This window comes from Lactuca sativa, chromosome 7 (genome assembly GCF_002870075.4).
Source record: "Lactuca sativa cultivar Salinas chromosome 7, Lsat_Salinas_v11, whole genome shotgun sequence".
NCBI classification, from domain to species: domain Eukaryota; kingdom Viridiplantae; phylum Streptophyta; class Magnoliopsida; order Asterales; family Asteraceae; genus Lactuca; species Lactuca sativa.
The window spans coordinates 10223738-10238098 of NC_056629.2; the positions used below are offsets into that span (position 1 = coordinate 10223738).

The 14361-nt window shown below is 34.8% G+C and overlaps 2 protein-coding genes across 2 annotated transcripts; both read right to left on the reverse strand.

Moving 5' to 3' along the window:
• Nucleotides 1-11275: 11275 nt before the first annotated feature.
• Nucleotides 11276-12925, reverse strand: LOC111881375 (uncharacterized). Its single transcript, XM_023877769.2, has one exon. The coding sequence runs from the start codon at nucleotides 12923-12925 to the stop codon at nucleotides 11276-11278; it is 1650 nt and encodes a 549-aa protein (XP_023733537.2).
• Nucleotides 12926-13149: 224 nt separating this feature from the next.
• Nucleotides 13150-13839, reverse strand: LOC128127194 (uncharacterized). The gene has a single exon (XM_052765617.1). The coding sequence runs from the start codon at nucleotides 13837-13839 to the stop codon at nucleotides 13150-13152; it is 690 nt and encodes a 229-aa protein (XP_052621577.1).
• Between the last annotated feature and the right edge of the window lie 522 nt (nucleotides 13840-14361).

Here is a 14361-nt window from a genome sequence, read left to right on the forward strand (position 1 = left end):
GGTATTTTCTAGCTTATTCTTGAGCGATTCTTGGTTTTGAGCATGCTTTGAAACTAGGACTTCAGATTTGAGCATCTTAGGGCCTCGTTCAGTATGAGAGCCTAGATAAAATCTCAAGATATCATAAAAATTGGATCTTAATTTAATGCTGGTGGACGTTGGGAACTATGGTTCATTCTATGAGGTTGTCATTGTTTTTTACCTGACCAGGTTTGTAGATATCATATTAACATGCTTTACTGATTTTGTATTCTTAATTTGATTTGGTTTTTATCATTTTAGATAAGTTTACATAGTTTTCCCCTTTAACATGCAAATCCTTTTTATAACAACAACTAATTTTATGGGGTTTTAGTTTTGCATTCATCAATTTATGAAAATTTGATGGTCTTTAGAGCAATTAAGGGGAAGGATAAAAATGAGATGTTTACATTAAAGTAGTATACTTTCCTACCGATGTGATGAAATATTAGTTTGGGAATTATTTAGTCTGATTACTTCTCATAATTATGGATTCTTTTTTAATATAAAATTCTTGTGAAATGTCTTAGTTTTCAGGCTTTGTCTTGGTGCATGGCCTGATCATGGTGAAAGAACAGGTGGTTTTTATGCATGCAATTGTTATGAGGCAGCAAAACAAGAGGGAGTGGTAAAAGTTAAATTAAGATTTACACCATTTAATAAATCTTTTACACATTTGGAATTATTAAATAATAAATATTATGTATTTTGTTGTCTGCGGTATGATGACATAGAGAAACAAAGAGAGATGGCTAAAAACTTTTTAGAAAGATACACTCATTATTATGAAAGATGGGCTACAAACCAATCTGTAAGCTTACATCATTATGTTTATATTATGTTTCTTTTTTTATATATATAAAAAAAGATTGACTTTTAACATGATAATTTTTGTTTTCTGCTCTGTAGTCTAGACAAAAGGCCCTGGCAGATCTTCAGCAAATGCAAAACACACACATAAGCCATTTTTTAATACATCCTTTATTTTTTTATTAAATCTGTAACAAATACAAAGCATATTTATTAATTTAATTTATTTTTTGTCTTAGTTTTGGGGGAATAATGAATATACAGACGTCGAGTTTGACAAGGTGTGTGAAGAATGGACTATTTATATCGTAAATTTTAATTACTAGTGATATGAATTTGACAATTACTTTTTGATGAATTTGGAACGTATTTTTGAATTTGACATTATAGTTCATGTAAGCCTTTTTATATATGTATGATGTTTTAATTTATGTTATTAGACATTAAATATGTAATTTAGTTTGATTAATAAATCACAATGGCTGATCACTTGTTTTTTGTTGTTAAGTGCTCATAAGTTTTGATCCATCTATTCAAAGCAGGGTTATACTTACCAAAATCCGATTTCTTCAACATGATTGTGGACCACTATGGCTTCTTCGTTGATGAGTTGACCCCGAGCACTGTTAATAAAATCGTAAGTTTTGAACTGATTTTCCGATCTTTGGGCTGTATACCCACCTTCTGGGTTTTCCATTACTTCTTTTGTTCAACTACGAATTCTGGTGTTCGTACTTTAGCGTAAGGCGGGGCATTCGTCAGTTAATCTCTGAACAAGATGCCATAAAGAAAAACTGGCAAAGGAAATGGCTCTGGGTTAACCAGAACCTTGTGGGGCGTGAGTTTCGAAAAACACGAGACTTTACTGATCGCCTTCCTAAATTGTTCGGGAGCAACCTAACCCTCGGCAAACGACTAGGAAAAATCATTGTTGTCAGGGAAAACTGGGAAGATTTCGTTCTTGTTGCGGCCGGTATGAGTGCCACCTATCGAGCTCGTGGGAAGACGGCGCAATTGTACGTCGTGATATGCGTTATCCACTCGTCTCCTTTTCCCCATCCCCACCTTTTTTTATTTTTGAAAAAGGAAAAGGGGTAGGAACATAGTATCTTTTGAGTTCTTATATTCAACTATTATTTGTGCAGGTGCTGAAGCTGATATTTCTTTGGGGATGGCCCTGCGCGATCACTATCGAGGTAAGCTCCATCACCGGGAGATCGATCTTGTAGAGGCTCTTCCCCTTCTTGTGTCCAAAAGGCGTATGCGAGAGCTTTCTGAATTGCTCTTGGTGGAAGGGGGAAATGTTGGTTCTAGAGGGCCTGTATTGCCTTCCCCGCTAGCCGTTGGGGTCGTTTCCCCAGTTTGTTCGCCAGGTCCTGCTCCTTATGGTTTGCCTATGGGGGTATAAGCAGGAAGAGGTAGTGCTCTTATTCGGAAAAAGGTGAAGTTTGTGCGTGGTGCCGTTGTCAGACGAGGATACATAATCTGATGATGTGGGTCTTTGTTCTTGTATAGCGCATAGGACTGTGTCTGTGGCCAGGCTTCTTGGTGGTATTGGGGGTATTCTTAATGATCGATTTTCTGTGCCTGAGCAGAAAGAGATAGTGGTAGTGCCTAATTCTCCGGAGGTGTCATCCTCACCGTTTGCTGGTTCACCCTTGGTTAATCTTGGTTCCAGCTCTATGTCTTGGGGTGCACCGAGTTCGCCTGAAGGTTCTTTTCAGTGTGAGAAGCCTTCCTTGTTTGACGAAATAGGAACTTTGTCTCACTCCCCGTCTTTCGAGGCCTATGCTCCGGGTTGGGCGATTACTAGAGATTCCTTACTGTTGGAAGACACTACCGCCCAGGAGTGGAGTAGATGCGTTCATCCTCTAGCTACAATGAGTTCGCTTGCGGGTCAATCAAATTCACGTATGGATGGTGATCTTTGTTATGCCGTGACCCAGAGTTCTGCCCTTATGGTTGCTGCTGCCGAAGGTGTTTGCCGCGCTGGTGCGAATAAAAGGCGGTTGAAAGTATTGTAGGGTGCCTTGGCAAGCATGAGGGAGGAATTTTGTGATTCAGAGGCGGTGCGCCAAGTTCTCTCCGAGCAGAACTGCATTGTGGCTTGCGAGAAAGCCGCTTTGGAGGACCAAGTGGCCACTTTGGACCGATCAGAGCGACTTGAGGACCAAGTGAGTTGTCTTAATCTGGAGAAAGGTGCGCTGGCAAGTGAGTTGGCTAGGTGCCAACGTCAACTGGCCCGTTCTCGTGTTGATGGTGCGGCCGCTCGAGGTAGTTTGCAATTGATATTGGAGAAGGGAGTGGTTTGTGTAATTAATAAAGTTATTGAAAGGGCGGAATTCGCCAGCGGGATCCAAGGTGTTTGTGAGGCTTGTAAGGCCCTTGGGTTTGAAAAGGGGAAGCAACTGGGTGGTTGTTCCAAAAATACCGGAGAATCTGAAGTCCCAGACCCTAGCCATGTTGCAAGAAGAGCTGAAGAGGTGGATGCCACTCTATCGTCCCTAGCTGAGACAAATTTCGCGGGCCTCTTTCGCTTGGGGGAGCTGGATTATGACGACTTTCACCATTTTTGTTACAGGCCGAATCCGGGAGGTTCTTCCTCAGACTCCGAGGGCTAATTTGTGTCTTGCACTTTTGTTCGTTGTGTAGTTTCCTTTCCATGTACTATGTGTATAGTAAAAAATTTTGGCTGTTAATAACCATAGATTGTGTATTTTGTTTTGTACTTTTGCACGGAAGTGTTCTCTTCCGTTTTCTTTTTGTATGTATACACATTGTTGTGGCATATTAACACATATATTATGAATTGTCTTGTGGTGTCTTTAAGGACAGGCTATTCTACTACACACTTCCTTGTTCTAGGGTTTGCATTAATCGGCTAATGCGTGCTTCAGATGTCATATAACTGCTATTATTGAGCTATGCTCCATTGATTTGTATGCTTAGTTAGGCTTATTGTGTTAAGCCATGAAATGTTAGTCACTGTTGTGGACAGTACTGTATGGTCTATCTACCAATACATAGGTCGAGATCGTCACCTCAAGACCTTTTGTTGTTGTGATATCAGGGTGAAGGTTATGGATCTTTTAGAACCCCTTGTTCTATGCCATTAATTTTGATTTATGCATTCTCAGCTCTAAGATGTTATTGGCACATTGTAGGTAAAGATTATGACTCTTTTAAGACCTACGGTTGCATCCTTGCATAGATTTTGATCAAGTAGCATAGGTGATCAGCCATTGTGATTTATTAATCATAGGATGGAACAATTTGATATGTAATTATACATATCAAATTGAAAAGCAAAAACTAATTTTTATGAAAGGTAGGCGCACCCCATCGGACTTAAGGCGCTTTAAATAGTGAGCCAACCTTGTATCTTGAAATCGTGAGTCCCTAAGACATAAAGTTGGCCCACCTGCGTCTTGGCCTTCTACGCAAAGTAAGAATGCCTCGGTGCCTACAAAATATGTTGATATATGCATACCATAGGTAAACATACAACTCAACATTAAAGATAACATATTAACACCTCTACTAGCCTAACAATATAATATAATCTAACAAGCTCATACAACCTAACCATACCTTAGCACACATAGATACCTATTGCAGTGGAAAGTATAATGAGAATACTCACATGTTCAAAGAGGTGAAATCAACTACTCGAAGTCCAATGAAACAACCACTCGAAACACCTAACAAACAGAGACTAAACCTCTGTATTTAGCTCAAATCCTTAAAGTTGACCAAACATCAAAACATTCAAGAAGTCAAATCCCAATGGTTGAAGTCAACGGTTAAAAAGTCAACAATTGGTCAACCAGGCGCACCGCACCCACTACATGACAAAACAGTCGATTTTCTAGCATAAAATAGACATGTATCTGAAAACCCAAAAAACGCATCGTTCTTTTGAAGGGGGCGCCACGTCGAGACCTTCTTTACAACTAGAAATGACTTAATCCATTACGTCCAGTCCCAAACTTCTAGATCTTGTCCTTAACAATGTATTAATGGATAAAGTTTCGAACTTTTTTTCATTAAGACATTCCAAACAAGCAAGATTTAAACTTTAATACCAAAAAAATGACTTAAAGAACCAATAACTTACATGACTTAAAGGACAAGCACAAGATGACAACTTTCCAAGTCCAAAAGGTCCAAAGAGCATTCCTAGGTGCTCAAAAGATATTGGACTCATCTTAATTCCAATATCATAAACAAAATGGACCAAAAAGCATATAATATGGCCAATAATAATATCTAGCAAAAGAAAGACCAAGTTATGAACTTTATACTACAAAAGACCAAAAATGGAGTAACTTTGCTGGATCCAAACTTGTAACAACTTTCCTTTCAACTAAATAAACTTTCTTGATCTTCAAGCTTCACTAAATCACCACAAAAAAACAATAAAATTGGTTCAATGAGAGATGATAAGCTCACAATACTCAAAGGAGGCTAGGGTTTCACTCAAGGAACATTCTAAGGTTTAAGGAGGTTGAGAAATGATAAATTGTTGGAGTTAATACACCTTTAAAATAGTCACAAAACCGTAAAAACACATTCAGTCCATTGAGCCGAAAGTGTGTCACAATTATTAAGAGGCGTTCCTCTCTTTTGTGATTAATTCCAAATTTTTCAACAAATGCAATAAATGGTTTCCTGTTTCGCCCCATCCTTCTAATTTCTTATGGATTATAAAACCCTCAATTAAAGTGTGGAAAAACACCATCAGAGATAAGGTGTTACACATAATTTATGATAAATTAAAATCTGATTCCAAATTTCTGATAATCTGAAATCTGATTCAAAATTTCTAATAATTTAAAATCCTATTCAACATTTCTTATAATCTAAATTCTGTTTCAGAATTTCTATTCATACAAAATCTTATTAAACATTTATGATAATATGAAATCTGATTCAAAACTTGTGGTAATCTAATAAGAACTTCAACATTCAAGTTATTACAGCAAATTTAGTGATATATAAACATTAAGGGCCAAATTAAATGATAATCTGATTCAAAATTTTAGATTTCGGATAAACATTATTTCATTAATATTACTGATTTTGTCATGTATGGTTCAAGGCTAAACTAGAACATAAACCCAATTTACTGAATACTAATTTAGGGCTAAAGTGCTAAACTAGAACAAAAAGAAAGGGAAATCTCCGGAAAAGTCCCAATATTTTACCTTAATTTACGAAAAAGTCCCAAACTAAAGTTGGTTTATGAAAAAGTCCCAAAAACCGGTAAAAATGACGATTTGACCCTATATTCTCGGTTTACCGGTTTCATTACTTACCCAGAAACATTAAAGTCCTATTATTTTACCATAATTTTCATTAAAGTCCTATTATTTTACCCTAATTTGGGACTTATTCGTAAATTATGGTAAAATAATGGGACTTTATTAAAACCGGTTAAGTAATGAAACCGGTAAACCGGAAAAATAGGGCAAAAACGTCATTTTTACCAGTAATTAGGACTTTTTCATAAACAAATTTTAGTTTGGGACTTTTTTGTAAATTATGGTAAAATATTGGGACTTTTCCGAAGTTTTCCCAAAAGAAAAACATAAAACTTTTACTGAAATATAACCGATTTCAGTCTTCAAATAACTCAAAGTTGCAATTGGTTTCGTTGATTTTGAGGCGAGTCGTCTCATGTATGGATTATGTATTATCGCTTTGGTGGTGGTCGACTCAACTAACTGACTATCGTTGGATGTTGGTTATAATATATATATATATATATATATATATATATATATATATATATATATATATATATATATATATATATAATTGGGCCTGTGTAAATACCCATTTTGCCCCTCAAATTCGGCTCTAATTATGTATTTTACCGATAGATCTATACCACTTTCATTTGTAACTAGATATTAACTACGTTATTATTTGATTTAGTTTCATTTTATACTCTCTGTAGAACAACCTCAATTTGAATTCCATGATTATTTAGAATATTTCAACCTTTTTAATGTTAATTAATCCGGTGATATTTACATACCAACAACCAACATAAAATATATATTTCATCCATCACATTAATAATCAATTATTATTTCAAAATAGTAGTGTTAAATTGTCAAAAACGTCATAAATGGTCTCTATGGTTTTCTAAAATCTGAAGTTTAGTCCTCGTGGTTTAAAAACTTCATAGATGGTCCCTATGTTTTCAAAACTTTTGACGATCGGTCCTTATTGCTAACTCCGTTAATTTTTGTCCGTTAATTGAAGGGCATTTTCGTCATTTCACACCACAGGGACCATTTATGACCTTTTCAGTTATTTTAAAAAATAAATAAATAAAATAATATGCAAAGGGTCTCTCTCTCTCTCTCTCTCTCTCTCTCTCTCTCTCTCTCTCTCTCTCTCTCTCTCTCTCTCTCTCTCTCTCTCTCTCTCTCTCTCTCTCTCTCTGGACTCATGAGAACTTCAAAGAACATCACCCCAAAACACTCACATTCTCTTCATCATAGTCTCTTTTTAATTCATCTGTTGCTTAAATAATATACATGGTTAGACCTTAGTGGTCACCATCCACTTAACCCCTAAATGACAAAAGAGAAACCCAAATCATTTTGTACAATGGGTTAGATCTGCAATAGGAACCAGTGAAATTTAGAGCTAAATTCATCCAAAATGGTGGTTCGTGAAATCGCACACAGAGAATCCTAAATGATAGGGTTTTGAGTTGTAGGTTTTAGAACGAGGAAGAAGAGGCAAAAATATACAAATTGGGATTGATTATTGGAAGAAATCTATTTGGGTTTGTTCTTCAAACACATTAAGACATAAACACATGAATACACCATAATTATATTATGAACATGGAGGAAGGAGGACGAGAGGCAATGAAATAGATTTTTGAAATTGATTCCATCTAGTTGTAAAAGGTCCAATTTTGAAGGTTAACTAAACCTAAACCCAAGCTTCAATTTCAAACCCCAACTTGATGGTCGTCTTTAAAAATCGACTTCATATGAAGGCTTCGAATAAACAATAATGGTGAAGGAAAGATTTCATAGATGGTTTTAATTTATGAAACAATAGGATAGTTATCACCTGTTTCTATTTCAACCTTCTGATTGATCCCCATGTTCTTGCCAAGCTCCACTGTCATAACCCAATTATAATCTAAATGAACTTCCGCCCTTTTCTGCAGGTATTCTAATTCCATTTTTTTTGAAAAGAATAGCTTTGGATGAAGAAGTGTGAAGAAGATGAAGATAGGTCAAAGTGATGGAAGAATACTAATCTCGTTGAATAACAATCAAAGCGGTGGAAGAATAGCAATCAAGGCTTCAATATGTTGTGAAGACCGATCAGATCAGATCTTCTTAGCGACATTATCCGAGAGAGAGAGAGAGAGAGAGAGAGAGAGAGAGAGAGAGAGAGAGACCTTTGCATATTATTTTATTTTTTATTCTTTTTTTTTTAAAATAACTGAAAAGATCATAAATGGTCCTTGTGGTGTGAAATGACGAAAATGCCCCTCAATTAACGGACAAAAGTTAACGGAGTTAGTAATAAGGACCAATTGTCAAAAGTTTGAAAACATAGGGACCATCTATGAGGTTTTTAAACCACGGGGACTAAACTTCAGATTTTGGAAAACCACAGAGACCATTTATGATGTTTTTTCTTTTGAATATATATATATATATATATATATATATATATATATATATATATATATATATATATATATATATATATATATATATATATATATATATATAGTTGCCTTATAATTTAATGAATTTTTTCTAGACCGTAGTCTACAGACAAGAGCAGATCCTATTTAAACATTTAATTTATTGAATGCAAATTGCAGATGCATCATACTTGTTAGTATTTTAAATTTTGAATATTAATTTAAATTTGCAGTCATTTAGCACTGAATTATAAGACATACTGAGAAATTAAATAAAATAATAGACTAATTTCCTTTCTCTTGTTTATTTAACATAGAAAATAATAAAAAGAGAAATATTATTCATTTTTCATGTTTATTTAACATAGACAATAATAAAAAGAGAAATAAACTAATTTCCTTTCCACCTATTTAAAACCTTATTTTTTTTATAGAAAAAACAAAAAAAATATTATGAAGACATTATAATTAACAAAAAGAAATTAAAATGCGCCTAGACACAATCACTCTATTATCACAAACATGTTCTATAACACCCGAAAATTCGACATAAAATACACCCATATATCTTCTTTAAAACATTAAACGATGGGCATACTATATATTAAACAACGAATTGCAAGTAGTTATTACACATAGCAAAAGAAAACCCATAGATCAAACTGAGTAGTTACATTGTTATTTTTTACATGAGAAAAACTATAAAAGCTTTCTTGCGGTTTCTCTATCATTCATTTAAACAATATCACTACTTCCTGAAATATGCATCAATAACAAATAGGGTAAACTATAAGTTTAGTGAGTGAAACTATTTCATACGGTATAACAAACCTATAAGAGCGGAGGGTGTGGGAGGGAAGGTTCCCTCACTTTTGGTGGACCAAACCCCTCTTTCCCTCACTAAAAACCCATGGGATGGGTGGGAAACCCTTCCCTCACTTTTTGGTCCAATAAAAACCCACTTCCCCCGTTTGGAATAAAAAAAGAAAAAAAAAAAGAAAAAAATGCACAACCAATCGTTAGAAGAGAGAGAGAGAGAGAGAGAGAGAGAGAGAGAGAGAGAGGGACTCTCTCCCCCACCCTCTTCCCGCTGCTTCTTTCCCGCACCCCCGGTGCGGTGTTTCACCATGCAGGAAGCCTCCCTGCGGCTTCCCCGCTCCCCACTCCGTCCGGCCTAAAAATATCACTTATTAAAATATCTCCAAAATTTTAATCAATGATTCACCATATTCCAGTATGTGGTATTACAACCACCAAAGTTATCACTACTACTGGTCCATTGATATTACAATCACCAACAGTACCATGACTAACAATTCTTGATATCATGGTCTTACAGTCACCAAGATTACCACTAATTCATTAGATTCATACTTAGGATATTACAGTCACCAAGACTATCCCAAATACATTTCTTCTAGAATCATATCAAATCATTGTTGTGCTTAATCTCTCTCCACAACACATTATTTATATATTGATAAATGCAGTTGATTAATTATACTCAAATCATACTTTGAAAGTAAGACAAGTTTTACTCACCTTATCACCAGTTGGTTGCTTGAAGTCCCGATACTCGAGATTTTATCCACGGCTGCATCTCCCATAATTGCTACAATGACAAAACCATGCTCAAAACCAACCGGCACAAAATCTTATCCGATGCTCAAATCTGAAGTCCTAACATATGATATCTATGAGATGCATCAAGACTTGCTGGACCGGTACCACCAACCCATTAGGCTACGATTACATATGTAATTACACATTTTTGTTTGGCTATCTTTATCAAAATTATTAGCAATAATGATTAATCGTAGGAGTGGCGTTGGAGTAGTGGTACCGGTGGTCATGGTAGAGCACGGTAGTGTATGTGGTAGCGTTGGTGGTTGAGATAAAATTGTGAAGATCATCATTCCCTGTTTTTAGAAATAGAACCACGGATGGGGGAAGAAGAAATAAGAGGATAATATGAAATTTGAAATGGCTCCAGGTAATTAGAGAGATTTTTAGAAGGGGTCAAACCAAATGAAATGAGGATAATGAAACTGAAACGGAGCAAACCCGTGAATCATACAAACACGTTAAACAAAAAATAAGATATATATGTTTTTTTATCTGAGAAAGCATTTCTAGTAGGGAAGAGAAGGCATCATGCTTTCTTGAACCTGCAGGAAACCATAAGCCTTTTGTTAATATGAAACGGGCAAACCAACATTGAATCAAAGAATCACACATCAAGCATTTAGAGAGAGAAAAAAAGCTTGTAGAAATTGGAGGATGTAAAGTTCAGAAGCAAGAGACCAGATATAGGGGAAGGTGGGCGAGAATCGTGAGAAATTTACCAGGATCAAGGGAAGATGAGGATTTAACATTCAACCTAGCAGATTAAAGATGGTTATGTCAAACTCTTAAGGGGGAATTCAAATGAAAAAGTCTCGGTCAAGCTGACGATTAGTATTCACATTAGAGTTTTTAATTTTGTTAACTTTTTTTTATCGTTGACTTTTTGACTTCTTGACCAATTCTAATGCATAAACTTGTTTTATATGATGCTTTATAGGTTGTATCCAGGGCCGGTTCTGAGGATTCAAATGCCCAGGACGAGATGGATAAAAAAGGCCCTTAGGCCTTAACGTGTAACAAATTAACTTACATAAACTAATATTTTTATTAAAATAACGATAAACTTTATGGCAATAAACAAAGCAAAATCATAGTATTTTGATGAGTAATTACATATCCTAACAGCTAACCAAGAATTCTTGAAGCTCTCCTAGCATTCTTGATTGCAAATTGGTTGATCAACTCTTCATAGTCTATACTCTCTAAGATTTCATTCTCGATAGATATCATTGCCAAACCGCTAAGTCTTTCTTGTGTCATTGTGGAGCGTAAGTAAGATTTCACAAACTTCAATTTTGAAAAACTCCTTTCTGCAGATGTAACCGTTACTGGAATAGTTAACAATATTCTATATGCAATGCTTGCATTTGGGAAATAATCAAGTTCTTTCAAAAACTTCAAAACATCTATAGGGTTGCTAAACTCATTGGTTTCCAATGTCTCAAATAATTTCAACTCCGTATAAAGTTCATCGGCATCAATATCCGATCTTTCTTCAAACTTGAGTGCTTTTTCAAGACGATGACAATACGACTTTAGATCTTTATCTTCAATTCCCCTCAAATTATGTGGAAATAAAAAACCAAATACTCTGTCATACTCTTTGAATTGTTCAAATCTTGTCTCAAGAGAAGAAATAGCTTGATCAACAATGAATAAGAAATAATTGACTCTAAAGTTCTCTTCAGGTGTAAATGAAACTTCTTCGCTAGTTGAACTCTCATCAAACCTTCTTTTCCTTTCAATCAAACGCTTTTGTGGAAATATTGGATCAATACCCATTTCAATAGTAATCTCCTTAGCTTCAACAATCGCTTTTGAAAAACCAGTTTCTCTATGATTCTTGAAGTACCCAATCAATTTGTTTATTTCTGTAATAGCATTATCAAGATGCATATCCTTTGATTGTAACTTCTTACTCACAATATTTACATGGTTTAGTACTTCATACCAAATAACAGTTGATACCAAAAATTCAAAGTCACCAAGTTTTTTTTCTGCTAGTGAAGTTGCTTCACTTGCAATTGCAGCATCATTATCTTTTTCTCCAACTTGAAGTAAAGCTTCCCGTACATCCACAAGTTGAAGTTTAATAGCCTTTACACTCTCAACCCGGCTTTCCCAACGAGTTTGACACAATGACTTAAGACTCCAAGCTTTAACATTATCTTTCAAAATTTCCCACCTCTTAGTAGAATTTGCAAAGATAGTATAAATGCGTTGGATGAATCCAAAAAAGTTCTTTCCTTTAACACACTTGTTAGCCATATCACATAATGTAAGATTAAGAGAATGACAACCACAAGGAGTGTAAAATGCTCTAGGATTTATATCTAAAAATCTCTTTTGCACCCCTTGGTGTTTTCCTTTCATGTTTGCTCCATTATCATAGCCTTGTCCACGCATATCATCAATTTCAAGACCAAGAGACTGTAACTCCTCAAGTGTAATATCAAATATTCCTTTTCCAGAGGTATCATCAACATTCAAAAAACCTAAAAAGGACTCCTCGACAGTAACAGAGTTATATGATAACGTCAAATACCTCACTATTATAGTCATCTGTTCCTGGTGACTTGAATCGGGAGTACAATCAAGTATGATTGAGTAGTACTTTGCTTCATTTATCTTCTTGATAAGTTCTTTTTTAATTTCTTGAGCTAGCAAAGATATTAGTTCGTTTTGGATTAAGTGGCCAAGATAATGCACATGAAGCCCATCACTTGTGATCCGCCGCACATGCTCTTTGATAACCGGGTCAAACTCTTCCAACATTTCAATGACACCCAAAAAATTTCCGTTACCTATTAAATAAAATTAACAAATAAGAAGTGAAATCAGTCATAATAATTAACAAAAAGGTATTTGTTGGAATTAGAACAAAAAAATTACAATTTATAGTTACCTTTTTGATACAACTTTTCATTGGATCCACGAAATGCTAAATTATGTTTAGCAAGAAATTTCACTACTACAATGATTCTCAAAAGGACTTGTTTCTAGTAATCTCTTTCTTTCTTGAATTGCTCGTATTGAACTTTATCAATTGTTTCATTTAGGTTCAGTCTTTTACGCATATCAAACCACTTATTCCTATTTGTAAGATGATCCAATGAAATTTCGTGTTCTTTAACCCTAGTGGTGACATGGTGCCAATCTGCATAACCATCACCATCCAATTTACCTTTTGAAATCCCTTTTCTAAACACTTTACAACATAAACAAAATACTTTGTCAATCTCTTTTGAATATACTAGCCATTCTCTATCACACTTCTCCAAATTTGGTAAAGTTCTTGTATATAAAGCTGCAGAAAACCGTCTACCAAATTTATCGTAGGGACCATACATAATACTATTATCTCTTTTAGGGCCTTTCTGGACCAAAAGTTTAATCTCCTCAGAATTAAGTTTTTCCCACCTTCTTGGATCATATATATCAACAAGCTCTTTAACGGGCACTTGCTCTTCTGCCTCTTCTACTTCTATATGCTCTTGCTCTTCAACATGCTCTTCAATGTGCTCTTCAACATGCTCTTCAATGTGCTCTTCAATATGTTCTTCAACATGTTCTTCAATAGGTTGTCTATGGATAAACTTATCTAGAGCACCGGCGTCAGCCTTTCTCTTTTCTTCATCTAGTTTTCTTTTTTTACGTTTTTGACTACCGGATGGTTGTTTATACTTCATGTCTACAATTTTACAAACAATAAACATAATTTGATAAGTAATTATACAATAAACAATTCATTGATTTCATTTATACAATAAACAATTATACAATAAATGTAATCTCATAATTTAATTTCTGATTCTAATAATATATTTCAAAAATTGATTTCATTTAACATTGTGAATCATTCAATCAATTTCAATATGATAATATGACATAATGACAATATGTCATAGTGATAAACAAATAAACAATTAAAAATTCATGAATCACTTTCAAGAATCTGAAAATTAAATAGTTTATCTAAACGAATAAACAGTTACACAAGAATTTGAAAAACTGATAATACATTCAAGTTTTCAACTGATTGTCTAACACTCTAAGTCTCTAATCGTGATTGACCCTAACAACCTAGAATTAGAAGCTGATGTATCAATATTCAATGGATGATGATTGTTGATTATTGGCTTATTGCATGCTGTGAGCCTATGTCGATGTCGCTACTCGCTAAGAAGCTAACCTGATGGGTGATTGTTGAT